A 26,985-nucleotide genomic window follows, 5' to 3' on the forward strand; every position below is an offset into this window, starting at 1 on the left:
TCTTTAATGTTGAAGTCTTTTATTAATTATTTAACTTTATTAAAAATTTTACTCATTTGATCTCAACGTTTCAATTTGTTTTATATTTTCTTTATTAAAATTATTAATTTCTAACATTTCGTTTGCTTTTTCTATATCATTTATAAATAAATTTAGATTTCCTAATTTATTTAATAAATATAGCGAAATTCAATTTAATTGATTATTTTCCCGCATGTCTGAATCATTGATCGGATCAAAGAATTAAAATCTTTCATAAGAAAATTCTCTTTGTATATAGCTAGAATGTGGTATCATTTGCTTTTTCTATTTCATTTATAAATAAATTTAGGTTTCCTAATTTATTTATAAATATAGTAAAATTCAATTTAATTGATTATTTTCCCGCATGTCTGAATTATTGATCGGGTCAAATGATTAAATTTTTTCATAAGAAAATCCTCTTGTATATAGTTAGAATGTGGTAACTTATTAGTTTATATATTTTGTAAATTTATTAGAGGTTCTAATGATTTATTCATTGTAACATCTTTCCAGTAATTTATTAGAGTCATAATATATTTATGACATTTAATATCTCTTATAATTCAAGATGCTAAATTTAGATTATATATATATAAGAAAAAAATCTAGTTTATTCTCAGGAGAGATAAGAAATTATAAATGCATGTGTAAATATATATTCAGAATTTATAAATTTTTATGAATATGATAATTATTTAGATTTTTATAAAAATATAGTAAAAACTTTTAAAAATTTTAAGAATAAATGTAGAAGAGATGGTTAACAAAATCATTTAGTTATACAAAATTAATGAGGACTTATTTAAAAAAATAAATAAATATGTGATTCAAAATAAAAATTTTTGTAAAAAACTATTACATCCATACCTCGTTTTAGGTTAAAATTATTTTCATCAATTAAATTAAAAAATATCAAAATCTAACCACCCACCCATATGCATCGGCTGTTTGTCACAGCGAATGTAACATAAGCTTTGCCTTAATTATGCCGTCCAAGTCAAATTCATTAAGTGGCATTCTCACCTTTATCGTCTCGGGGACGCTACCTTGACAGCCCCTGCAAAAAGAAAAACCATTCATTCCAAGCGGCAATGGACGCACCGTTTTCTTTCCTAGAAGTCAATCTTAATTCAATGCCAAATTCACCTGCAAGTAGTTCTCCCACAGGCTGCCCTTACCCGTACGTTAAACTCTGGGTACACTATCCTATATTAATCAAAAGCATGCAAAAAAGAGACGCAACGTATACTCAAGAGAGAGTTCCCGTTGTAAAAAATAATAGCAAAAGCAAGAATTTACATCCTATCATCTACAATCATTCTTAGGAATAAGTATCTGTAATTTTTAAAAATATGAAATTAAGAGTTTCACAATGGTGTCAAATATTTTTATATTATTGTAAATTGCTGTAAAATTATATATATATTTTAAAGAATTTAACACTATTGTAAATAATCAAATATAAATTTTAAAAAATACGAGTGCCGGCAAAGGAAAATGACTAAGTCATGCATAACAAGTACAAAGATTACCTTAATTGAATCAATAATTATTAAAGAAATAAAAAAATAAATCTTAATTATTACTCGAAATCGGCTGCTGGGGACTGAATCCTAATTCAGCGTATATATCACACAACATTCCAATGAATCCTTCAAATACACACAACACACACACATATATATATGACCCACCAAAGCACTTAAGAACCACATATTCAATTTCAAAGGCACCTCCCGACATCATTTCCCTCTCAAAAAATTAACCCAAAATAACCAAGAAAGCAACATGGAAGAAGATCCTCCGTCTCCCCAAAAAAGATCAACATCACCACCAACCCCCTTCACTCTCCCCGTCGATTCCGACAAGAAAGCCACAGAGTTCCGTCCATTCTCACCATCATCCCTCTCATCACCTCACATGCGAGCCTTCCACCTTGCATGGCTCTCCCTCTTTTCCTGCTTCTTCTCCACATTCTCCATCCCTCCTCTCATCCCCATCATCCGCCACGACCTCAACCTCACCGACACCGACGTCGGCACCGCCGGCATGGCCTCCTTCCTGGGCTCCATCTTCTCCCGCCTCGCCATGGGCCCCGTATGCGACCTCCTGGGCCCACGAGTGGCCTCCGCCACCCTCTCCCTCATCACAGCCCCCATCGTCTTATCCGCCTCCCTAGTCTCCTCCCCGCAGTCCTTCATCCTCGTACGCTTCCTCGTAGGGTTTTGCTTGGCCAACTTCGTGGCCAATCAGTTCTGGATGAGCTCCATGTTCTCCGGCTGCGTCGTCGGCCTCGCCAACGGCGTCTCCGCCGGCTGGGCCAACATGGGCGCCGGCGTGTCCCAGCTACTAATGCCGTTAATCTTCACGGCTATCACCAGCCTCAACGTGGGAACACACACTGCATGGCGCTTAGCTTTTATAGTTCCGTCAACATTCCAAGCTTTAACAGCCATTATGGTTTTGATCTACGGCCAAGACTTGCCTTCCGGGAACTACAAGGAGTTCAAGAAAACAAAAACTGAATCCAGAGAGGAGAAGTTTGTGCACGTTCTTTTCAATGGCCTGAAGAATTACAGAGGATGGATTCTGGGTTTAACGTACGGGTTCTGTTTTGGGGTGGAGTTGACGACTGATAACATAATAGCGCAGTATTTTTACGATAGATTTGGTGTGAATCTTCAGGTGGCGGGGACGATAGCGGCGAGTTTTGGGATGGCTAATTTGTTCTCGAGGCCGATGGGCGGGGTGATTTCCGATGAGATGGGGCGGCGGTTTGGGATTAGAGGGAGGCTGTGGGGTTTGTGGGCCGTGCAGACGGCGGCCGGGTTGCTGTGTGTGTTGCTTGGACGAGTTAACTCGCTTTGCGGTTCTGTACTTGTCATGTGTGTGTTTTCTGTGTTCGTTCAAGCTGCCGGTGGCCTCACGTTTGGTGTCGTTCCTTTCGTTTCCAAAAGGTGAGTTTAGTTATTTCTTTGATTTCTCCGAAGAAAAGATATACGTTACGGAGTGGGCAATAAAAGGACAAATATCTGTCCATGCCTGCCACGTGGAAACCATACAGAGAACATCTTTGTCCCTATACTCTAACTACGAGTAAATTGGGTACCAAGCCAGGATTTCATCGAGCTAGGCCACATGGCAAGTTTTTATTCGGAAAGCTGTATCGCGGGCACCACAACTTCCAAATAGGAGTTTGCCACGTACACGATTGGGTTCCTTGTGAAGCGTGATTGCGCACTCCTGATTAGTACCACATTTAAAATTTAATACCACTTAAAAAATTTAGATAGCGGTATAAAAACATTGCAGGTTTAATACTTATTGCATATCCTCCTCATCTGAGATTTTAGGTGTTAAAGATAATGTATGAAAGCAAAAATATTCATATAATGCAACACAGATAGCAAACCTAAATACATGATAAAATTAAGGATTTTGAAACTATTTAAAAGATCAGTTGGAAAAATTAAAAATTACAAGTAGCTAAACTTAAAACTTAGAGATTAATATTAAAAGAGTAAATAATTGCAGGAAAATATTTTTGGTGTGACATATCTAATAATCACAAGTGTTTATTTAATCTCATAAATTTTTTTCAAGTTCTTTGTTATTATCTAGATCTTTTTTAAATAAAATTTTTAAAGATTAAATAAGTTATTTTATTTCTACTAGTAAAAATTTAAATTTTGGGCTTTCGATTGTATTTAAATAAGTTATTTTGTTTCTACTAGTAAAAACTTAAATAAGTTTTTTTTAAAAATATTAAAATACCTCAAATATCTTTTACTTATTTGATAATCTTAATTCATCTTTTTCATAATATTACTTTTAAAATTACCTAATGAAGTAATTTCATAATATTATTAATAAGAGCTTACTTTTGCCTTTGATTTTTCTATCACTAACTCATTGTTTGGATTTTAAATTCCAGCCACATATGTGAAAAGAGTATTTACTTTCTTTATATGAAAAAAGAGAAAAAAATAATAAATGAAAAATAAGGACATAAAAAGGAAATGAAGCAACTTTGATGCGTACATTCGATGCGCATATTTAATTTGTTGTTATGTGCAGGTCATTGGGAGTGATATCAGGGATGACAGGGAGTGGCGGGACAGTGGGAGCCGTCGTGACGCAGATGCTGCTGTTCTCAGGCTCTAAATTTTCCAAACAAACAAGCATTTCTCTAATGGGACTTATGATGATCGTTTGCACTCTCCCGGTCTCCCTCATTTACTTTCCTCAATGGGGTGGCATGTTCTGTGGCCCTTCCTTTGATCCCAATGAGCCTGCTGATGAACATTACCGCCTGCTCCAATGATATATGTTCTGATAACAGAAGAAATTAAGCAGTTTCTAAGGCTGCGTTTGTGATTGAAATTGAATAGTTGTAACTTAAAAGTTACAGCATTAAAGTGTTTGGTAAACATTAATTTCTTTAGTTCGGAAGTTATATTAATATGATTTTTTACTTTTATAATAAAAAATATATTATATATTTAATAATTTTTTCAAAATTATTATTTAAATTTTATATTTGCTATATATTATTAATGTTTGTTTCATAGTTATAACTTTTTTTTCACAATAACTATAACTTAAAAATTATACCACTTCAATCTCAAACATGACCTAAATTTCAGAAATAGAGTCAATGAATATTCTGTTGCAGAGAAATTAACCAACAATAAAAATAGACTACGAATTGCAAACCAAAAGACTCGTTATACGACGTCGTTTTTGGGCCGCTGCTGTACGCTTTCGTATTTGTCGTGTGGTCAAACACTTTTTGAAAAGGTCCCAAACGTGGGTCCCAGCAATAGCTGACATGGAAAGTTTTCATCCAACTCTGCGGGACCAAAAAATTATCTGATTAAAATATCAACAATTTAAACATAAGCCAAAATGGAAAAAATAATTAAAAAAAAAAAAGGAAGAGAGCTGGGAATATGGCAGTCGCTATGGTTCTAAGTTATCATCATGTCTCTGGTTATGTTAATCCAAATAAGTCCAGTTTAAGGTAATTTTATTTCATGCAAATTAAGGCTCGAAATTTAGTTTTGCATAAATTATTTATCTAATAAGTTAGAGCTTGAACTCGGCGAGTTGATGCGTGCATAATAGAGCAAGATGGGGTCAAAGATGCAGTGTAATAAGATGTTGCAATGGAAGGGCAGGAGAAAGGGCGAGCAAAAAGAAGAATTACTATGAGTTGCTGGGGGTCTCAGTTGAAGCAAATGGGCAAGAAATCAAAGAGGCTTACAGGAAGTTGCAGAAGAAATATCACCCTGATATTGCTGGCCAAAAGGTCATTTCATTTCCTTTTACTTGCTTTGCTCGTTTAAAAATATTCTAGCTGAATAGCCTGAATGGATAGAAAAGCAAGTGTATTGTTTTTATATATAGCAAGATTCTATTGGTTGGTTGATTTATTAAGGACTTCTAAACTCGTCATCATACGACCATTTAATCACATAATGCCATATCTTATGAAGTATGTATTAATGGAAAGTCATCTTAAAAATATGATGTGTATGTGACTGCACGTGATACTATGTGACTGGATGATCATATGGGGATGTGATGAGAGCAAGTTGGAATGCTGGACATTATCGATAAGTTGTGACATGTCATTTAGGCTTATCTATCAGTGACTTCTTAGACCAAAGCGCAAAATCTCTACAAGAATTTTGTTTTAGGTTCTCAACCCCTAATCTGCCCTGCCCAAGTGCCCATGTTGATGTAAGGCTATGTTACTGTGAATTTTGAATCAAATTTAAAAGATAAGTTCTTTTCTTCTTTCAGGGTCACGAACATACGCTATTGCTGAATGAAGCCTATAAAGTGCTAATGAGAGGGGATCTCAGAAAAGATTATGATGCTTCCATCGGTCAAATGAGATTTCATTTTGGAACAAATGCCTCAGCTGGTTTTAGTCGTAGCTCATGGAAAGGACCACCGAGACCAGAAGCTCTATTCGTTGATGAAAATGCATGCATAGGTCATTCTCTGTTCTCTCTCACCCTGTTTGTATTACAAATTCGCACATTCTCCAGAGTCCTGTCAATTTCACTAGTATTCGATTATCACCTTCTCAAAATTTTACTTCAATTAACATATAATGTCGCAGGGTGCAGAGAATGTGTACACCATGCCAGTAACACATTTGTTATGGATGAAGCTACCGGATGTGCACGAGTTAAGGTTCAATATGGGGACAGTGACCAAAATATTGAGGTAAAGATCCCTTTGAACAGAATATCTACAAACAGAAAATATATAGAACAGAACATTTATCTCTTTATCTGGTTTATCAGAGGGATGGTTCATAAACTTTCAGGTTTCTGTTGATTCATGCCCAGTGAACTGCATTCATTGGGTGGATAGGGAAGAGTTGCCAGTGCTTGAGTTCCTGATTCAACCTCAGCCGAAAAAAGGGTATGGTGTATTTGGAGGAGGTTGGGAAAGACCAGCAAACGTTTTCATGGCCGCTAAGGCATTCAACAAACAGCTACAACAGCAGGCTGCAGGTGGATCCAATCCAAGAACTGGTAATACATTTCACTTGTGTTCCATCAATGATTGAATGTGAGCTTAAAGTAATGCTATTTTTGGATGCAAGTACTCTCTTCTACAACGATTTAAATCCTACTTAGAATAAATGTGGTTTTAATTGCAGCTCAATCAACTGCTGACAAAGAAACCCCTGCTCAAGCTGAGGCTCGAGCTAGTGCTAGCATGAAAATTAAGATGGAGAGATTCTCTATAATCTGGAATTTCTTCAAACAAGTATTCAGGGAAAAACATGTGCAATAGCAAATGTTAAAGATCTCCCTCAGATGCAAGAAGATATCAATTGCAGGAGACCTCGTCCCATAGTTGTAAATAGTGGACTGAGTTCTTAAAAGTTTAACTTACTGTAATTTCAAAATATTTGCAGACAAGGAAAAAGGAAATACGCAAACAATCTGCATAGCTTACAATCGATGTATCTTCACCACTACTCTGACTTTAGTCGTGTTGGTTTTCTTACCGAAGGCAACATATGTGTGCAGTAACCTATTAGACGCATCCAGGCATTTGTTTGGCAGCTGGAAGTCGGAACTTATTAGCAATAATTAATCACAAGTATTCCCTTATGAATACCAAAAGGTCTTTATAATGAAAAGAGTATTAAATATTAAAAGTATAATGAACCAATAACCATCAAAGTAGTAGGAAAATACAAACTCTTCTTGGTTCCCGTCAGACAATAACAGTTTTGTCTACACCCTTCCGTACAATGCAGAGAAACAAGTTACATTGGGTAAAAAATAACTGAAGGTTATATACATAATACCCAAAAGGAAAATGACTCCCTGAAGGTTCAGCTGCACAGCCTCCATGAATGAACAGTTCTGCCAAATATTTTGTCAGCAGTTGCTTTGGCGAAAGATGCCATTACATCTATAAGCTTGTAATAATGTTGTTACTTGGTTGGCCAAAATTTGGATTGCCGCATTGAGCACAAGAATGCTAGTTTTTCTGCAGAGACCACATCTGCAACTTGATTTGTTGGAGTTGAGAGGCATTCGTCAATAGATCCTCCAACAGTTTATGCTGACAATTTTGGTGACGATGATGATGCCATTGACAACAACAAGGATGATAATCAAGCTGACCTGAGATACCTGGATAGCTTCACACAGTTAAATCTGGTGTTACCGGTTTACCCTCAGGAACAAGGGCCAACATATTTGTCATTCAGTCTTGTTGGCTAAGCCAGCTCTGCAAAGAAGAAGTCTGATCAGAATTTAACTCAAACAATGTACTTTTATAACTAAAAATTATAGATTTTAAACCAAGCACAGCATCCAAAACCAGAGTACAGAGGCCTTTTTTACCCCCCCCCCCCCCCCCCCCCCCCTCTTTTGTAGGACAAAAATCACAGTATAAAGTTACTTCTTCAGTTTATGGCAAATCGCCATTAGCTAACCTTCCAAAGGGACATTAACTAAACTATTAAAGTGACTAAATTGTCTCTTGCACCTTCACTTACCCGTAGAGCCTGCATCTATCTGTCCCAGCACAAACTACACACTCATCTGCGTCTCCAACTGCATGGCTTAAACAATGTTTGATTCTGTCATTTACAACATCCTGCAATCAGAAACCACTAAAGTTCTAGATTTCAAGAGTATCTTTTTTAGGTAACTATCACTTATTGGGTAAGGCAACTTGGTGATAACTCTTCAAGTCGGAGAAAAAGAAACGCAGATAACAGGATCATATGAAAAATACTTGTTAAAATAAGAAATCACAGGAAGAAAAGGAAAATGCACAATATAAAATACTAGGTCAGATATATTGGCAATAAACAAGAATAGTTTTCCAACTATTTCCATAACTGTGAATGACCCACAACATGCTCATGAGTTAGAAACTAGTTTACAGTTTCAGAGACCCACTTAAAAATTTAGTTGTGAAATATGCAAAGCTCTATAGACTGGCCTAAAAAATTCACAGTGGTCGAGCAAAAGAAAGGACAAAATTATTTACCACTAGTTGCTCATGCAAACCCAACGGTGCAGTTACAATATATGGAACACCTGGGTGCTCCTTTGCTGCTTCAGCAGTCAAGGAAGGTATATCCTGTAGAATAAAACACATCTGATGCATTTTACAAGGTATCTTTGATATTTCAACAAACGCTTTTTTAAATAGATCTACAGAAATCAATTGTGTCGATAAAAATTCAGACTAATGTTATCAAGGAAATTAGAAAGAACTACCTGGTACCAATGTCGTCCTGGGAAGAGAAAAAATGGGCTTACAATCACACGATTTGCCCCTTGCTGAACACATGAGCCAAATGCATCTTTTATTGATGGTTCAGCCAACTCCTAGTCAAAATAAAAGATAGAAAATTAAACAAGAATTTGGTCAATTTCCAATAGGATACAAAAGATAAAGCAATAGTAGACCCAAAAACCATCTATCCATTCTGAATTCTGGTGACACATGTGTAGCACACGAACACTTCTGACCTAAGTGAACATAAAATCTTGACAGAAAAGTTGCAAAGCATCCAAACATCTTGATGATCAGAAAAAGAAATACATAATTTTCAATCTATTGTATGAGAACGTAACCATTAGACCACCATTCAATTTTGCTCAACCTAGACACCAAATTAGATAAATTTTGATCCAGCAAACTGCATTTCATTACAATAAAACGTAAAAGAGTAAAAATGCAAATGACATTACCATATGAGCAGGCTCTACAATTAAGTATCCAGTTTTCTCTCTAAACATGGCCACAAACTGATCTGAAATTTAAGAAAATTCAGGCCTTAAGTACTTTAGCACTTTAGCAATAAACCAAGTTAATATTTAAACAAACCAAAACATCAAATTTCAGCCAAAAAAAAAAAAAAAGATTAAAAACCAAAATCATTGATAAAGCTTTGCAGCTTACTTAGCATGAGATTGGATTCTCTACGACGCGACCCGTGGTCAACAATAATCACACCATCTTTATCACCAACCCCATCTCTCGAAGATGACTTTATTGACAAATGTTTTGTTCTTGAGGGACCTCTCTGCAAATTCAAAGAATTGGGATGCACCCATATGGTGTTCTTTGTTCTAACTTCGCCTATTGAACATCTACAGCAGCATTAAAGATAAAAGCAACAAACTTGTAACAATTTATTTCATTTGTTTTTTTACTTTAAATAGATTAGAACATAAAACAAATAATCTATTCATGAGACAAAGACGAAGAGATAATAACCTTTTTACAGTGAACTGAGGAGAGAGTGCCAGCGATTCCACAGACATGTTTTGATCCGCTTTCCAGGAGTTCGGAGTCTCGGAGGGCTTGTGAAGACTGCTTGTAATTTTGCAAAGAATGAGCGCAATTGAAGATGACAGAGATACGATGTCGTTTACTGGCCCAGGGTGGCATGGAAACTGAGCCCAACTTAATGAATAGGCATCGGATTCGGACTGTTGACTGTTGAGTAGCCCCTTCAACATCTTTATAACACCTTTTTCAAATTTTATTTACTAAATTACTCCCGTGTTAATTGATAAAATACAAATTCATATATTAAAATTAACTAAATTCTCAAGAAACTTATCCTGAAAACATATTTCTCTAAGTTTTTATTTATAAAATACATACAGGTCTCAAAATCTTAAATTATTTTCTACTTATACTAAACTCTTATCATTTAAACAAAAAATGATAATTTTTAATTAAAATTTAAAATATAAATATATAGTAAGTATATGAAGAATTTTTTTAAATAAAATTTATATGTGCATTTGATTGAATTCCCATTCTAAATTAAAAAAAAATTAATTAATATCTCGTATTTTTAATTGAAAAAGGGGTTTATTAAGAATTTTTAGAAGTGTTTGAAGATAGACTCAACTGGGATAAAAACTGGATTCCCTTGGGCCCATCAAGCAATAGAAATGACCATGAAGTAAATACACCCGTTAAATTTCTCAATACACCCGTTCTATTTCTAAACGCATCAATCGAACAAATGGGCAAGCTTTCCCTCTTGTAATTTCACCGGCGCTATGTGAAAAATTGAGGAACTCTTCAAACATGTCATGGTCCAAATCAATTTTTTTTTGGGAAATTAAACTTATAATATAATTTCATCCTCTGAGTTAGGGGTGTCAAAAAAGCCCGCCCGGACTGGACCCGGCCCAGATCCGGCCAATTCGGTCCGGGCAAAACCCAGACCGCATGCATACAAAAACCGGATCCGGGTTTGAAATTCTCAAACCCGGACATTTCCGGTCCCGGTCCGAGTTCAACACAAAAAATCCGGAACCCGGACCGGACCCGGTTTTTTAATAAATTTAAAAAAAATAAATATATTATATATAAATATATAATTATGAATTTATGATATATTGGATGTTATTTAAATTTATTGTGTAATTATTGTGTTGTTGAATTTAATTTATTTATTTTTATATATAGATTGAATGAGTTTAAGTTAGAAATTGGATAAATTTAGGTATTAAAAAGTAGATTGAAATAATTTTTATTTATCATTTGTGCAAAATTTGTATTGTTAATGTGTTATATATTTGTATTTGACTATTTTCTTTTTTAAAATTTGAAATTGAATGAGTTTATTTGATTATTTTCTTTTTAAAAATCTGTATTGTTAGAGAAATAAAAAAAAAATTGAAGAAAAAAATTGAAAAAAAATTAAATTCATCACATGCGGGTTTAAAAAGCCCGGATCAAAACCCGGACCCGGAAGGTGCCGGGCTCAAGCCCGGACCGCACCCGGAAAAACCGGGTTTTAACCCGGGTCCGGGTTTGCATTTCTCTCATCCCGTCCGGTCCCGGGCAACACCAAAACCCGGACCGGACCCGGATTTTGCCAAGCCTACTCTGAGTATATTATAGCCGATTGTGAATGACTTTATATTTACGGTCATTCAAGTTCGAATTATAATAAAATGTAATTGATTTTATTAAATATTGGAGTTGTACTTAAATTATTTATGTTCATCATGGATATTTCTATCCCCACTGAATTTATGGACCGATGTTTCTATTCTCACTAATTTAATTTTGAAAGCAAAGCACAACTCTTCTCTAAAACAGAAGCAATTTGGTGTGAATTTCAGACTTGTTGAATCTCATAAGTAGGCACCATTTTCATGAACCAGAGCCCTACGTGTCTATTTTTTTTAACTTTTGGCATCATCATTATCTAAACCAAAATTCAAATAATGATTATAAATCAAGACATCCTTATTTATTACCCTACTTAGTAGTTGCATTGCTTTTGAAATAAAAAATCACAGCTGCCGTCCTATGATATGCATATACCAGACGCTTTGAACAAATAAAACCCCTTTTATGTCTTTAACAACTAGCGTTGGTTGTTGTTAAGTTTCTTTCAACATCTTAATACTTCAGCACTTGCCCCTTTTTTAAGTTAGTCAACACCTACTTTAGTTTTCTATTCACATTGATTGCCAATTTTTATTACTCCAACTACATTATTTTTATTATAGTATTAGTATGATATGAAGAGACAATAATGATACGAAGAAACAACAAGTGGCAGTTTAATTTCAAATGTATCATAATATTAGTTTGTCACCAATTGAGAAATGGGTATTTAATTTTTAGACGCACGAAGGATAATATTTTAAACCATGTTTGATTTTTATGAATTAATACCGGTTGTGTTACCTTTTTTTTAATAATGAGATTAGTTTAGTGTTAGTTTATTTTATAACAGACTGTGATGCTCCATATTGCTAGGTTTGGAATATGAAACTACTTTTGGCATTGTGTTGCTATTTGTGAATAAACTTTTATCTTTTAGATAACATTTACATACCAAAAATGTTTTGACATCGTATGAGGTAGCAGTGGAGTACGTCGAGAATTCAAATTTTACAAGGGGAAAAACTCTTTTCAAAATAAGAACATAGCCCCTCTATTTGTGTATCTAATAGGTTCATAATTCTGCTAAAATTTTACCACCCTTATCAAGTTATCATATTGAATTTTAACCATCGCCAATGATTTATGTAGCTATTGTAGAGTTATGGATCTTCTGGATGCCACAATGGCACTTATTCATACAATTGTCTTTTGTAACTTTTTATTGAGTTTGGTAAATCATAATTGGTAATTGGTGGATAGAAATAGCAACTCTCAAGAATTAGTATTATAAATAAAAACAAGCATTTAGAGTAAGAGGGTTGATCTAATAGATTATGCAGCACATGTAATGATGTACTGCGTTGCTCGGGTTAAATTATGAATGTGAAACTATAGAATCCACAATACAAAATCTCTCAATTATAACTTACAACGCACGATGTCGCATACTAAATCAAATTTATAAGACATTACTATATACAAGAAAATTAATTTACTGTATTAGCTTCGTGCAATTTCTTTTTTACAATTTATTTTTATATTTGTAAACAATAATTTGTTTTTGTTACAATAAAAATTCAATCATTGATTCCATTACCAAAGATTTAGGGACCTATTTGATAGAAATTAATAAATTAGTGGATCCTAGTGTCATTTATTCAAAAATTGACGACAATTAACAGAAAAAATTTCCATTAGTACCAAAATCTGAACACCTTGACAGTTCCCTAAATAAAAGATGGGGATCTAATCCCTCCACCACACGCAATAAAAGCAATCACAACGCCATAACTAAAAAAGCAAGAAGCTGAAGCTCACTTGTCAAGCTAACTCAACTCTCAAGTCCACTCCCTGTTCAATTCAATTCAATTTCAATTTCAACAAAAAATAAATAAACAACTTCCCCGTCACTCCTCAGCCTCGAAGCCGTTAAACATTTTCAGTGGATCGCGTTTGATCTTCAGCTAAAATCTGAGAACTCAGTTTCATGGAGTTCCACTGAAACGGCGTCGGTTCTGCGCGGGAGATAAATGAAGCGCAAAGTGGTGTACCAGCAGCAGCAGAAGTTTAACTATAAATGGAAGCGGAAAGTATTCGCGGCGATTTTGTTAGGATTCTGTTTCGGCAGTTTGGTGTTGATGCAGTGTCAGTACACGCGAATCATGTCTCTACGACCTCGTTTCGTTCAGAAGCCGAAAATCGCCTTCTTATTTATCGCGAGAAATCGGCTTCCTCTCGAAATGGTTTGGGATAAGTTCTTCAAGGCACGTGTCATTCAATACTTTTACTTATGTTATCGTATTATTAATAATAATCACACTTCAATTACAGATTAATTAGTTAAGTGTGTAATGCTGCAGGGAGAGGAGAGTAGATTCTCAATATACGTTCATTCAAGGCCTGGATTTTTGTTCAGTAAGGGAACGACTAGGTCAATTTACTTTTTGGATCGTCAAGTTAATGATAGCATACAGGTACTTGTTATATGCAAAATTTGTTCAAAAATTTGTGCTTATTAGTTAAAGTTGTGGTAAAATTTGAATTTTGATACATGTTTAGTTCTTCTGTTGCATTTCAGGTAGATTGGGGAGGAGCGAGCATGATTGAGGCAGAGCGCATACTGCTTAGACATGCACTTGCTGATCCTTTTAACGATCGGTTTGTTTTTCTATCAGACAGGTGAGAATTGTCGATCTAAGTTGGTTTATTGAATTTTCCTTTAGTAGCTGCAATGGAAGGCCATTTTTGGAGTATTTCTGTTATCTGACACTCCATTGGCTATTTTGTTTTCTTATCAGCTGCATACCTCTTTATAACTTCAGCTATACATATAACTATATCATGTCGACATCAACTAGTTTTGTTGACAGGTTAGTTTGCCAACCATATCGTTTGTATATGTGTACATTCTTTTGTATGTCTTCAGTTATTCATTGGCTGCAATCCATTTTTGTATAATTATGTGTATGAAATGTCTTAAATGATATTTTGTTGAGTGTTGTGTTAGAGAGCTTGAGTACAGTTTATTTTGTTTATAATGCTTTCTATATCCACAATAGTAGTTAACATCTTTCTGAATTTTATTAGAATGAGGTAGACTTGATGCTTCTGCACAAAGAAGTGAAATTTCAAAAGGCAGAGAAAATGGAAATAGAAATGTGAGGCTAACGAATTAACATATAGATCTAATCTATATTTTAAATATAATTGAGAGAGAAGAGAGATGAAGAGTCGGTCTGTAAGGGAGACTGGATCGCCTATTTTTAGAAGTCCCTACATATCCTAAAGAGCCAATGGAGCGTAACTGAGACGTTTATTGTACATATTTCTTTAAATTAAGTTTTTTCACCTATTTGTTGTCTAATACCTGATTCTTTGTGAAGCAGACAGTTGTATCCTAGTCTGCATATTAAGTTGTCTTATACTCTGTTAAACCGCAGCTCACGTTCACTTTAGCTTTTCCAGTTAGATTAATTTATGTAGATTTTATGTGTCTCTACTTGGTCGAGATAGAAGCTCTTCTAAGGTTCAAATGGTTATCTATCAGTACATTGTTAAGTTGCAGTCATCCGTGAAACTTATAAGCATGCATTATTTGGGAATTTATTAGTCACTTTTTATCCCTTTCCCTTCTATGCTATAAACAAGACCATCCAGCATCCATAGCCATATTTTAGTCCATTTCTATAGTGTAGGCATCTCCTGTACTCTGGCATGCCTGCCATAGTAATTTGGCCAATAATTATTTCTTAGTTTGGCCTTTACTTATTAGCCTGAAACATACTTCTGAAGTGTCTAGTTTGTTGTAATAGATTTACAATTTACCCATAGTTTAGTTTTGTAAGCATCGACCATGCTTTTGATTTCTTTAAACTTCTAGGTGTAGAATTGCTAGTATATCTACCATTCTGAATTATCAAATTATTTCCATCATCAGAATCTGAAATCACAACTCTAGTTCTTGTTCTGTTTTTCATAATGTTACTAAAGAAGTTTGTTATCGCCTGTACTTCTGTTTGCTCAATTATTTTCTGTTAGGTGATTTGACATTATGTCCATAGAAAACATAAAATGTAGTTAATAATTTATGTCAAAATGTTGTATTTTGAATCAATTATAATAGTTTATTGTCAATGCATTGCTGAAAGCAGCTTTGCTGATACAAAGGAGGGCCGTTATAATCCGAAAATGGCTCCTGTTATTCCCATCCATAACTGGAGGAAGGGATCTCAGGTAACAGTTCAATAATATTCTGGATTATTTTTTTCTGAAGTTCAATGTCAAACTAGCGCTGGAGTAACAATGAAATTTTATGTTTTGTGTTCTTGCAGTGGGCTGTTCTGACCAGAAAGCATGCAGAGATTGTTGTGAACGACACCACCGTGTTTCCAATGTTTCAACAACATTGCAAGGTTAGTTCTACTTATCTAAGGCTTATATGCTGTACAGGTCCTAAGGTGTTCATATAATTAGTGAAGAATAAATATTTCAAAATATTTAACTTCTTTTTCCGATATTGTTCAGTTAACAATTTCAAAGTTTTCTTGTTTGTTTTTGACCTGATTTTTTCTGTAATTTTATCTTATCAATCTATCATGATTATGCAGAGGAAATCATTGCCTGAGTTTTGGCGGGAACACTCATTTGTAAGTTTCTTTAAATAGTACTCAGTATCTGATTGGAAAGTTCTTTAAGTTAATTTTTTCTTTATCCATTTGCAGCCAGCTGATCCATCTAAGGAGCATAATTGTATACCAGATGAACACTATGTTCAGACTTTACTGGCTGTAAGTTAATTTGTTGTTTTGTTTTTACGCAGACCTTTTTTCATCATAAAATGGTAAATGAATTTAGGCTAGGTTGGACTAGTAAGTAGTAACTTCTCTGCTACCAGATATATGAATCTCATAGTACCATTGGCTTCCCTTTGTAAGCTTTTTGCTCTCCAAATCCTATTAGTAACATTATTCTTTTCATAAGAGTAAGGCCATTTCGATGTCTTAAAGCGTTCTTTTGAAAATTCAGCAAGAAAGCCTTGAAGGAGAACTAACAAGGAGATCATTGACATATTCTTCATGGGATCTTTCATCTTCCAAAGACCATGAGCGCCGCGGATGGCATCCTGCTACGTACAAGTATGCTGATGCTACACCCCTGCTTATACAATCCATAAAGGTATGCATCTCTCTCTCTCTCTCTCTCACACAGACATTAAGGATAACTTGCTCTCACATTATTGTGTAGCGATCCTTTGCATATGGATTTTGTACATAACTTTGCGAGTTGAAAATATTAATGTTATTATTTCCTCGTGCCACTGATACTGGCCGCTTGTTTCTTTCATCTTATCTGGGATAATACATTTTTCATAATTTCATGTGCATTCAGTAAATACTTTAATAAGAGTGTATTGACATTAGAAGCCAAATATTATCACTCTTCTTCCGGTCATCTATCTTCCCTCCTCCCTCTCCGAAACAAATGTTGTCCATCTGAATGAGCAACTTTTTCCTCTATCATTGTTTTCATTTTTAATGTCACCATTTAGATCTGATTAGTTTCATCTTCTTCTCTCAAGTAAACTAGAACTTACAAAGCAAGTCAACATAAGTCAGGAATTCAGAAATAGATTTCAATGTCAAACTGCATTTTCAAGTGTTCACACACCAAAAATGTTCCAAAGTCTAATAATGAAGAAATTGATCATTGAAGCGACAGCAATCGCAACTGTGCCATCAGTGCTTTGAGTAGTACAACATATTGCCCGTGGTGCCTGCTTCTACTGTGCTGCTTTTTTAATCAGCCCACTGTTAATCAGTTTTGTTGCCAATATACCTCTGCTGGAATCACTATGATATAGGACCTTCATCTTGTATAGTTGGTTCAAATTAATACAATTAGGGTGCAGTTGGCACACTATATTGTGTTACATTTTATTAACCATATTGCATTATAGTATATTGCGTTAGGGTGCATTGCATTAAGTTGTAATGCAATATTATTTTGGGGATTATTAATTTTGGAAATTAACTATTAAATAATTTTTTTATATTAATTGTTATATTATAAAAATTATTTAATAATATACTATTATCAAATAATAAAATATTACAATATTATGTTATATTATTAATAAAATTATGTTATAATTTAATTAGTTATATATATTAGTTGATATAATGTAGTATAATTTAATACCAAATTGTAAAAATATAATGCTATATAATTATATGATATAATAAAGTTTATATTATTTTATAAATTAATATAATAGTGAATTTTTAATTTATTTTTATTCATTTATTTGGAATGTAATTGTTTACTTTTAAATTTATTTTTAGATTAAATATTTAATAAATAATAAATGATTAAATTAAAATACTTTTTGCGTATTCAAAGTAAAATAATTAAAATGATTTTATGAAAGTAAAATAATGTATTATCATTTATTTATTAAATATTTAGGTTTATTACTATCTTATATTATTATTTAAATTAAATTTTATTTAATAAATTTAAATTTATTGTAATTTATTAAATAATAAAAGTTAAATGATTATATTTTAAATTATAAACAATGTTTTAACACAATACAATCTAAATCTTACCCCCATGGGTTTATTTTATACGCCTTTTATTGTATTAGCCACTTTTTAAGTGCAGTTCAATACAACTAGAAATTGCACCAAAAAATGGGTTAGTATAAGAAATTAAGAACAGTGTTTTAATGCAATACAATACAGTGTAACAGCTTCCAAAGCACCCTTACAAAATTAAAATAGTTTATACATAAAAACTTATCTGTTACAGAAACTTCGAATATGTTTTACAAAGCAAGTTAGCACCTTCATTATGGTCGGATTAAGAGGAAAGTTATAATTTTAGGGATTTTACTTAGGTTTTTCCCATAATAATTATGTTGGTTTTAAAGTTCACATCTCGCATTCAAGATTCAGGATGATAATCTGGTAAATCCACAGGAAAATTTTCCCTTGGCACTCCCATGGTATTCGACCTTAGTCCAAATCACCTTGGTGAAAATTTTATTGGTTGTTCCCCAGTTATTATAAATTGATACTTTCAATATTGACTAGGAGATAAATTCAAAAGCATTAAATACAAGCAGAAAATTCAATTCAGAATGTCAGTGAATATTATTCGTACTTATCAATTGAGGGGATACATTGTAAAGAATTTTGATGATTCTGACAGGAAATTGATAATATCTATTATGAGACTGAGCATCGAAGAGAATGGTGCAGTGACAAAGGGAAACCATCATCATGCTTCCTTTTTGCCAGAAAATTTACCAGGCCTGCTGCACTTCGCCTTCTGACCATGGTAAATCTTCCTCATATATAAACTCTTTGTATGAATAGAATGTGTGATGAAATTTTGAGAAACAGTAAGGATTTGATGGAGCAACCGTATTTCGTTCCTTTCGTTGCTGCATGGCTTATGTTTTATGTCCTACAACAGCATGAAATCTCATCTATTCATCTGGTTTATGTTTCTGGTGGACAGTCTGTGCTGGGAGCTAACAGCAATGAAGCAATACGGGAATCCAAACACGCAAAGTAAACAAAAATGTTGTAAGTTTAACATTAGTTAGGATTTATTCATCTTAACCTATACGAAAAGTCTTTGCATTTTGCCAAAAATCATATCTGATAGTTGAGAGCTTTGTAAATTAGTGATAAAAGGAATATCTCAAAGCATGTATTGTGGTGTATATTTTCTCACTCTTTTAAAAAATACATATAAATAATAAAATATGATTGTTTTTCATTAATTGCATTCTTCCATATCTGTAAGATTGTGAAGTTTGATGTCTCTGCCCTTTATGGTTTCATGAGGTATAAAATGGTCACGAGTAATTTGCTACTGTGCTCTTTTTTCCTTTTTCTTTCCAGTTTTTGTCATGCAATTCCCCCCCCCCCCCCCCCCCCTCCTCCTCCCAACCCCAAAAGTGCTCTAAAAGATTCACTTCATTGTCCTCTTTCTTTTCGGCCTAGTTTATTTTCTAAAATTTTCTAAGGCTTTTATGAATATGACTTCTTGTAAGGTGAATCTGGATGAATGGTGAGAACAAAAAGAATCTTGTAGTTAGGTTCAATTTCTCGATGATGAACATGGAGTCGACAAATGGAACAAGGAAAATTATTTAACAGTACCTTATGAATTAATAATCTTTTATCCAAAGAGATCAAAGAGTGGTCCTTTGGAAGATACACTCGAAAGTTCAATGCAATGGCTTAAGTCACACGGCTCACGTCCTGCATGTGATCTTAACAATTGGAACGGGCTTAGCCTTAGATTTACTGCCTTGATCCATTTCAGTCTTAATGGAAATTACTTTTTTTATTTTCATTTCTTCCGAATCAAACGTCAAACTTTGCATATAATTGTTTATTAGACACGCTAAAATGGCTAAAATAATTAAAGATATTTGCATTATCAAACACGAAATTTTCACATGACTTTATTGTTATTCATTTAGCCTAATAGCATCCAAACCCCATCCACATCTATGTTAGCGAGGTTTAAACTTAGATCATCTTTATTTATATTTTTTCTTAACGTGCAAAATTAATTACTTTGAATTTTAAAAATTGATCATATGGACTGTGTTGTTGTTAGAATCTTCATCTCAAGAAAGATGTGGAAATTGAAATACAATTTTTAGCTAAACCGTTAACTATTCTTAGTCAAATGATTAACTCACATGTATTGCGAGCAAGAAAATCACATAAATGATTTGCATGTGATATAAATTTTGTCAGTTTGTCCCGCTTGCAATCCTCATGCACCTATGGAAATGAATTTCTACCCATTTTCTAGTTGCTTTTTTTTTAAGGATTGTATTGACAAAGGGACGTTATTAGCCTTGTATACTGTCTGATTTAAACGTATTAATTTATTTTATTATTTTTTTTAACTACCAATTAGTGGGTCTCAAAAAGACAAGAGTTATATTTCATTACTTTTTCTCAAAAAATTAGAAAGTAAAAACAATTAAAAGGTCATTGCATTTTATAGACAAATGACCGAATATAAAGTATAAAAATAATTACTCACCCCTCATAGGTTGAATTTTTGTAATTTAATTATAAATTTTAATGACAATATATATATGGGCTCTGTTCCAATCCGGGATTCCCGGATTGGAATAGTGTCCGGAAATCATTTGGGGGCCGTTGGATTGAAATCTAACGGCCCCCAAATATTTTTTTCTTGGCTGCACGTGGTGGAGTCCACCATGTGCAGCCAATGTTACATCCAAAGGCCCATGATAATGAGACCCCATCAATCTTAAGGGCTTAATCAATTTCTATGACACGTAAAAGACACGACTTTGGACACGCAATTAGAATTATAAATTCACAATGACCGTTCGATTCCTTCCATTCACCGGCACCAACAATAAATCGAGCTACTTCCGCAATAAAAATGCTTCATGTTTCCACGACATTCCATATTCGCATGGTCTTGTCTCTCCCTAGAGATGGCAAAACCCCGGGCCGGGTCCGGGTATTGCCATGACCGGACTCTGCCCGGATGCAACCGGTCTGGGTCCGGGTTCGGGCAGGATTTTAATCCGGGTACCCAGATTTTATATTTTTTAATATTTTATGTGTATATATTTTTTATTTTTTGGTAATTTTATAAGTTTTAAATTTATTTCAATAAAATTTGACATAAAAATATAAACTTTAAGTGTTTAAAACTTTATATATGTATAATAAATAAGTCAAATAAATATAAAATATTTAAAATAATATATATTTTATAATTTTTTTAAATAAAATCTGGGTTCCGGATTTATCATGTGATGCCCAAGACCGACCCGGTTTCATACCCGGGCCGGATAACGCCCGGGTACGGTCCGGGTTCGGACCGGACGGGTATTTTTGCCATCTCTATCTCTCCCCTGAATTCCCGATCCATTAAACAAGAGCACATGAATTTTGACTACCATCAATACGGGTCCTTGTTCATAAATACTTCATAATTACTCGAAAATGAACCTTGAACACAGGTTTATGGTCAAGAAAATAAAAAATATCAAGGGCTGAACTATTGAAGCTTTATCACAAATTAATGCACGGACTCGTCTTTCATATCGACATTAGATTATTTTTAATGGGATAATCTTTAGTTGAGTCTTTATCGTTTATAGCATTAAAAAATAATAATAATCAAAGGCCATAAGTTTGTAAAATGAATGAACTAATAAGTTCCTTTAAATTCAAATTTATATAATTGAAGTCCTCAATTTAATTTATTCGTTACAAAAGTTAGCGAAAATATTAACTTAAATGTAAAAAAATAATTGCACCGCTATATTTTGTGATTTAAATTATAATTTAAACTTTGTGCATTAATTTTTTTAATTCTAACCGACTATTTAGAGCCTATTTAGTAATGTTATAACTTTTAAATAATTATTATTAATTATGCTGCACAAATAATCAGATTTGAAGAGAACCAACTAAATATTTGATAAAATTTATTTACTATATATGTATAATTTTTTATATGTGTATATCTAATAATTAATAACAAAAATAAATTATTTTATTTTGTTAATTGTATTATCTTATTTTTTTATCTCAATATAATAAAAATAATAATGATTTCTTTAAATTTAATAACTTTATTTTCTAGCTTAATAAGACTAATTTTCAATTTTTTTAATATATAATATAAATATATATATGAAATAAATATAAAACTGATTCTTAAAATCAAAATTTGAAAATATACTCTTCATTGCTTTATGAAATCTCTTATACAATGGGGTGACTTAGCAAAAAGTGATTTAAAAAATATTTAACATTAAAATTAGCTTTCAACTTTTCAAAAATATTTTTAAATCTCTTAGAATCAATCTTAAACACAGCCCTCATTAGTTTGAGAAATAGAAAATAGAATTTTACAACAAATAAAATCTTTGGTAAATTTTTATAAATTGATTCAAATATAAAGAGCACAATTAAAATACATAATAATTATGACTCTTGGAATTAAACATTGAAATTTAATTCTCATAATATTTATAAGTCTTGGAATTAGACATCAAAATTTAAATTTTCATACACATTATTCCATCACATCTATAAAATATTATGATTTTTATATTAAGTAGCGTATGAATTGAATTTTATTATTAGAAAAGTAGTTATTCATTTTGAAAATAAAAATAAGAGTAATGATAGACATCTTAAATTTTTTTATCCCAAGTTCCAGCCCAAATGATATATTATTCATTAATTGGTTGGTAATTCTTTATAAGATCCAAATGAATTAATTATATTATTCTCACCAATCAATTAATGAATGCCATGTCATTTGAGATAGTTTTTTGGGATATGTAGCACTACTCTAAGGTAACGTTTACATTTTAGATTAGAGTAAAAATCTTGGGATTGAAAGTGTAGAGTGGAAGTGGAAGCATGTTGTTTACTTACTTTAGAATGGAAATATGGAATCGAAATCAGAATTCAGTTTATATGTTTACTTTATCTTGTATTGGGAGTAAATTGTTTTAAATTATAGTTTTACTCTTATTTAAAGAATTGTAGTTTTTAATTACAAAATTAATAAAATGTATATTTGAAAAATAAATATTTATTTTATTATATTTGTAAATTATAATAATTATTAATATTCTTAATTATGCAAATCACAATTTTTTTTTAATTTTAATTTTAGTTATGTAAACTAAAAATTATTGATAAGAGCAACAAAAATGAAACATTATTATTAATAATATAGTACAAAATTAATATTTTATTAAAATAAAATATTTATTAATATTATTATCATTATTATTATTAAATAAATATAATACTATTATTTTTAAATAAATATAGTAATATTATATTTTCAAATAAAAATAGTATATAGTAATATTATTAATTCTTTATGAATATAATAGTATTATTTAAAGTAATTTTAACTTAGAATCAATGTAAATTATTATTTTTAACTAAATATAATAATATTATATTTAAATAAGTTTAAAATTATTATTTTTTAATAAATGTAATTTATAAAATAATATAGTAATATTCTTTAAATAAATATGATAGTATTTATTTTATTAGATATAATTATATTAAATTTAATAAAATAAGGGGTAAAAAAAAGAAAAAAGAGGTAAGACTCCCACCTCCCTTCGTGGGAGTGGGAATTTCACTCCTTACTCAAAAAATGGATAGAACCCATGGAGTGAGATTCTCATTTTTCTCTTAAAATATGTAAGCAAACATTAAGGTGGGAGGCAATGGCGGTGCCAGAAATTTAATGTAGCAAGGGCTAAGTTTAAATAATAACGTAATTAAAAAATAGTCAACAAGTAACAAATAGTAAAATAAAAATTCTTTAATTTATTCAATTCAATACATTTATAATTGACTTCTACTTGTTTCCTTATGTTAAAAAGATTAAAGAATAATTTTATAAGGGAAATTATCAGCCATATACCCTTAAATGACATTAGTATCAAACGTGTTACAATACTTTTTAAGTGTATCACTCGTATACCCTAAGTTGACAAAACACTTATGCCGTCCACCGATCCGTTAACTGCCGTTTGCGAGCGCTGACATCATAAGGGTAATCTAGTCTTTTTTTAAAAACTACATGGCATCCCATTTACATAGTAAAAGACGACATGTCATATGATATATTTTGATAAAAATGACATATCATCCCATTTATCGGATAATTTCTTAATAATTGCTAAAAAAAAAGCTACTTTACAACCGAATCTACTCCTCCAAAATTTAACCTAAATTATTGAAGATCTACTCCTCCAAGCTCCAACTTGAATTTTTTATGGTATAATATGTATAATTGTAAATAATATGTTGTTAATAATTTTTTATGGTATAAGATAGATATTTTTTATGGATAATTGTTAATAATATGTACCATTAATAATTCATATTTTTTTAATAAAAAAATGTATTGTTAACAACAAAATAAAAAAAAATGTGTATTGAAAATTTACATTAATTTTCAAGGCAAATTTATTTTTTTACCTCATTTTGAGTTTAAAGGGTAAAATAGTCATTTTGCTCAAATTCTGTTAAGTTTTTAACGGTAGTAAACGAAAAGGTGGACGCCAAAACTCTTTTGTCAACTTAGGGTATACGAGTGGTATAAGCGAAAAGTGTTGTAGCACGTTTGATACTGGTGTCATTTAAGGGTATAAGGTTGATAATTTCCCATTTTATAATCAATAATACAAATATAAATCTTTTTCTATATATACAACAATAATATCACTCAAGTATTGATCTCTCATGTGATTTCACAAAATTCATAGTTGAAAATGCAGTTTTTACTATAGTTATGACAACTAATAAATCCAATAAATAAATTAATGAATATAATTTATCATTTTTAGTATCAACTATTTTTCATGCTAGCTTACCACTCCCTTTCAATTTTACAAATTTGCTATCAGAACCCACTTCTATATTGCAAATATCAAGTTGAATTTTAAGTGCCATAAGATTCATTGAAGAAAATTATTTGAATAAACTCAATAAGGTGAAATAGTTTTAGGCCCGAGGAGCTTAACAATAATAAGGTTTCTTTGTGGGTTGAAAATGTAAAAATAAGTACTTAATATTTTGATTACTTTTAAATTTTAGCAGTACTTTTGTGATAAATTAAATTAAAAGTGGGACAACTACCTAATTAAATGTATAATTTTTTAAAAGTGAAGGCGGGCTTCAGTCCCCCCAATCTTAATGTGGCACCGCCACTGGTGGGAGGAATCTATAATCCTAAACTCCACTCCATACAATAAATAAACATAACATAAAAATAAAAATATGTAAATTAATTAAATGTAAACTAACAAACACCATAACAATTCCACAATCAATCAAACCCTTCTAGTTGCTATCACCAAGTTATTAATACATTTGATGATACAAAAAAAAAAAAAAACCTTCCATCAGTTACAAATTTAAACTTGTTCAGTTGATGAAGTGATATTGCTTACCTGCACACCATCAAGATCAATAGTTGTTAACTTCACTAATGGAAAGTAGCATGAAGTGGCAAGAAAAATGATGACTCTCCATTAATGCACCATACCTTAAATAATGTGAACAAAAAAAAAATCTCAATGCCCAGCAATGAATAATAGTTCTATCGCATACCTATTTTCCCCATTTTTTTCAAGCTAATTAACCATGCCCAATAATCATAAAATCATAATAATACATTATTTAGACCGTCTCTCGCCACACACTAAAATTTCAAAACATTACTCAATCGTTAATTTATTTGACATTTTTAATTTTGTTTCTCAAATATAATTTTCACACCCATAAACCCAGTTCAAGTAATTGTTAAACGCAGGTCAATCACACAATTAAAGTATGATTCTTCTCCAACAAACCTAACCACCGATAGACAAACAATTTTGCAGCAATCCTCGGGCACCTTTATTTCAACGGTTACTTGGCAGTTAATTAGTTGCGACCCCCAAGTGAACGCAATAGTTTCACCGCACGTGTACTAACGGATACTCACGCGTCTCCTGACTTTTTCTCTACGTGGCAAATTCTCATTAGTCGTCGTGGGTAGTTGGAGCCCAACGGTTTCTAGACACTCAAACAGTCAAACTTTATTTAATCCCCGCGTCATTTCATTAAAAAAATTTGCAGTCCTCGAGAACGTTTTTCTTGCTCGTCAAGTCTTACACGTGGCAAATGACTAGCCCTCCACATTTCACTTTTTCGTTTTTACTTTTACTTGGAAATTGGTCGGTGGATCGTTGCATCAGAAGCCAACACGTGGCAGTAGTCGGCTATCCACCCCCAACTTGACGCTGTTTATTTTACCAAAAGATTTTATTTGTACCTTTTGGCCTTTTAAAATTATACAGCGAGGTACAATACTTGGCAAATAACTAGAGGCCGGAGCTCGTACTTGGCCCACGAGTATAATTGGACGTGCGATAGAGGCCCACACGCTTTGAATAAAAGAATATTACTTTTTAATCCTTTTTCTTTATTTTAATGTGCTTTGGCTTTGACGGAGGGGACCATCCATACTCATTACCCAAATTTCGGTGTGTTTACTAAAGAGGTTTAAGAAATCTCGTGTGCGTGATCACCATCTAAATCTAACCATATCTCACTTTGACGACAACCTTTCATTTGATGGACATTTTGGTAATTGAACTCGTGCAAATGACCTAAGTTGCCCTTTTGTGAATTTTCCTTGGCTAACTTTTACTACCGAATTCTGTACCATACCAATTGTATAATAACTTAAATACGCACTACTAATTATGTTGGGGATTGCGATAAATGAAATATACATACAATATTACAACAGATTTATTATACAATTTTTTTTTCCTTTTTTTTTGGTTCGCTAGAATAGACATAGTTGTTATTATTGTCACGGTACCATCCAAAAGTTAGAATTTTATAAAAAGGAAAAAGCAATTTATTCTTTTATTCCTATTCTTTATATATTTTCCTTGATTTTGGTATAGAA

At 32.4% G+C, this 26,985-nt stretch overlaps 4 protein-coding genes across 5 annotated transcripts; 3 read left to right on the forward strand and 1 right to left on the reverse strand.

Moving 5' to 3' along the window:
* The first annotated feature begins 1,642 nt into the window (after positions 1–1,642).
* On the forward strand, positions 1,643–4,533 carry LOC102627329 (high affinity nitrate transporter 2.7). The gene is made up of 2 exons (XM_006470213.3): positions 1,643–2,981; positions 4,102–4,533. Exons 1-2 carry the CDS (start codon positions 1,813–1,815, stop codon positions 4,346–4,348), a joined length of 1,416 nt encoding a protein of 471 aa, XP_006470276.2. The 5' UTR covers positions 1,643–1,812; the 3' UTR covers positions 4,349–4,533.
* Positions 4,534–4,676: 143 nt separating this feature from the next.
* On the forward strand, positions 4,677–7,002 carry LOC102626758 (chaperone protein dnaJ C76, chloroplastic-like). Its single transcript, XM_006470211.4, has 6 exons — positions 4,677–5,047; positions 5,152–5,335; positions 5,833–6,028; positions 6,158–6,264; positions 6,368–6,578; positions 6,707–7,002. Exons 1-6 carry the CDS (start codon positions 4,977–4,979, stop codon positions 6,841–6,843), a joined length of 906 nt encoding a protein of 301 aa, XP_006470274.2. The 5' UTR covers positions 4,677–4,976; the 3' UTR covers positions 6,844–7,002.
* Positions 7,003–7,205: 203 nt separating this feature from the next.
* LOC102627039 (sirohydrochlorin ferrochelatase, chloroplastic) lies at positions 7,206–10,049 on the reverse strand. The gene is made up of 7 exons (XM_006470212.4): positions 9,805–10,049; positions 9,487–9,677; positions 9,276–9,337; positions 8,799–8,909; positions 8,566–8,658; positions 8,066–8,166; positions 7,206–7,794 (listed from the first exon to the last, which is right to left on the reverse strand). The coding sequence occupies exons 1-7, from the start codon at positions 10,047–10,049 to the stop codon at positions 7,767–7,769; spliced, it is 831 nt and encodes a 276-aa protein (XP_006470275.2). The 3' UTR covers positions 7,206–7,766.
* A 3,114-nt stretch (positions 10,050–13,163) lies between these two features.
* On the forward strand, positions 13,164–19,243 carry LOC102626456 (glycosyltransferase BC10). 2 transcript variants are annotated; one of them, XM_052435437.1, is made up of 11 exons: positions 13,165–13,719; positions 13,816–13,925; positions 14,030–14,130; positions 14,250–14,321; positions 15,603–15,684; positions 15,783–15,863; positions 16,059–16,097; positions 16,173–16,238; positions 16,477–16,626; positions 18,664–18,792; positions 18,976–19,243. In XM_052435437.1, the coding sequence occupies exons 1-11, from the start codon at positions 13,482–13,484 to the stop codon at positions 19,030–19,032; spliced, it is 1,125 nt and encodes a 374-aa protein (XP_052291397.1). In that variant the 5' UTR covers positions 13,165–13,481; the 3' UTR covers positions 19,033–19,243. The 2 variants fall into 2 exon arrangements, with proteins under 2 accessions (XP_052291398.1, XP_052291397.1); XM_052435438.1 differs by lacking the exon at positions 14,250–14,321 and having other exon boundaries at positions 13,164–13,719.
* Positions 19,244–26,985: the final 7,742 nt, after the last annotated feature.

The sequence above is a fragment of the Citrus sinensis genome, chromosome 2, assembly GCF_022201045.2.
Source record: "Citrus sinensis cultivar Valencia sweet orange chromosome 2, DVS_A1.0, whole genome shotgun sequence".
In the NCBI taxonomy this organism is placed as follows: Eukaryota; Viridiplantae; Streptophyta; class Magnoliopsida; order Sapindales; family Rutaceae; genus Citrus; species Citrus sinensis.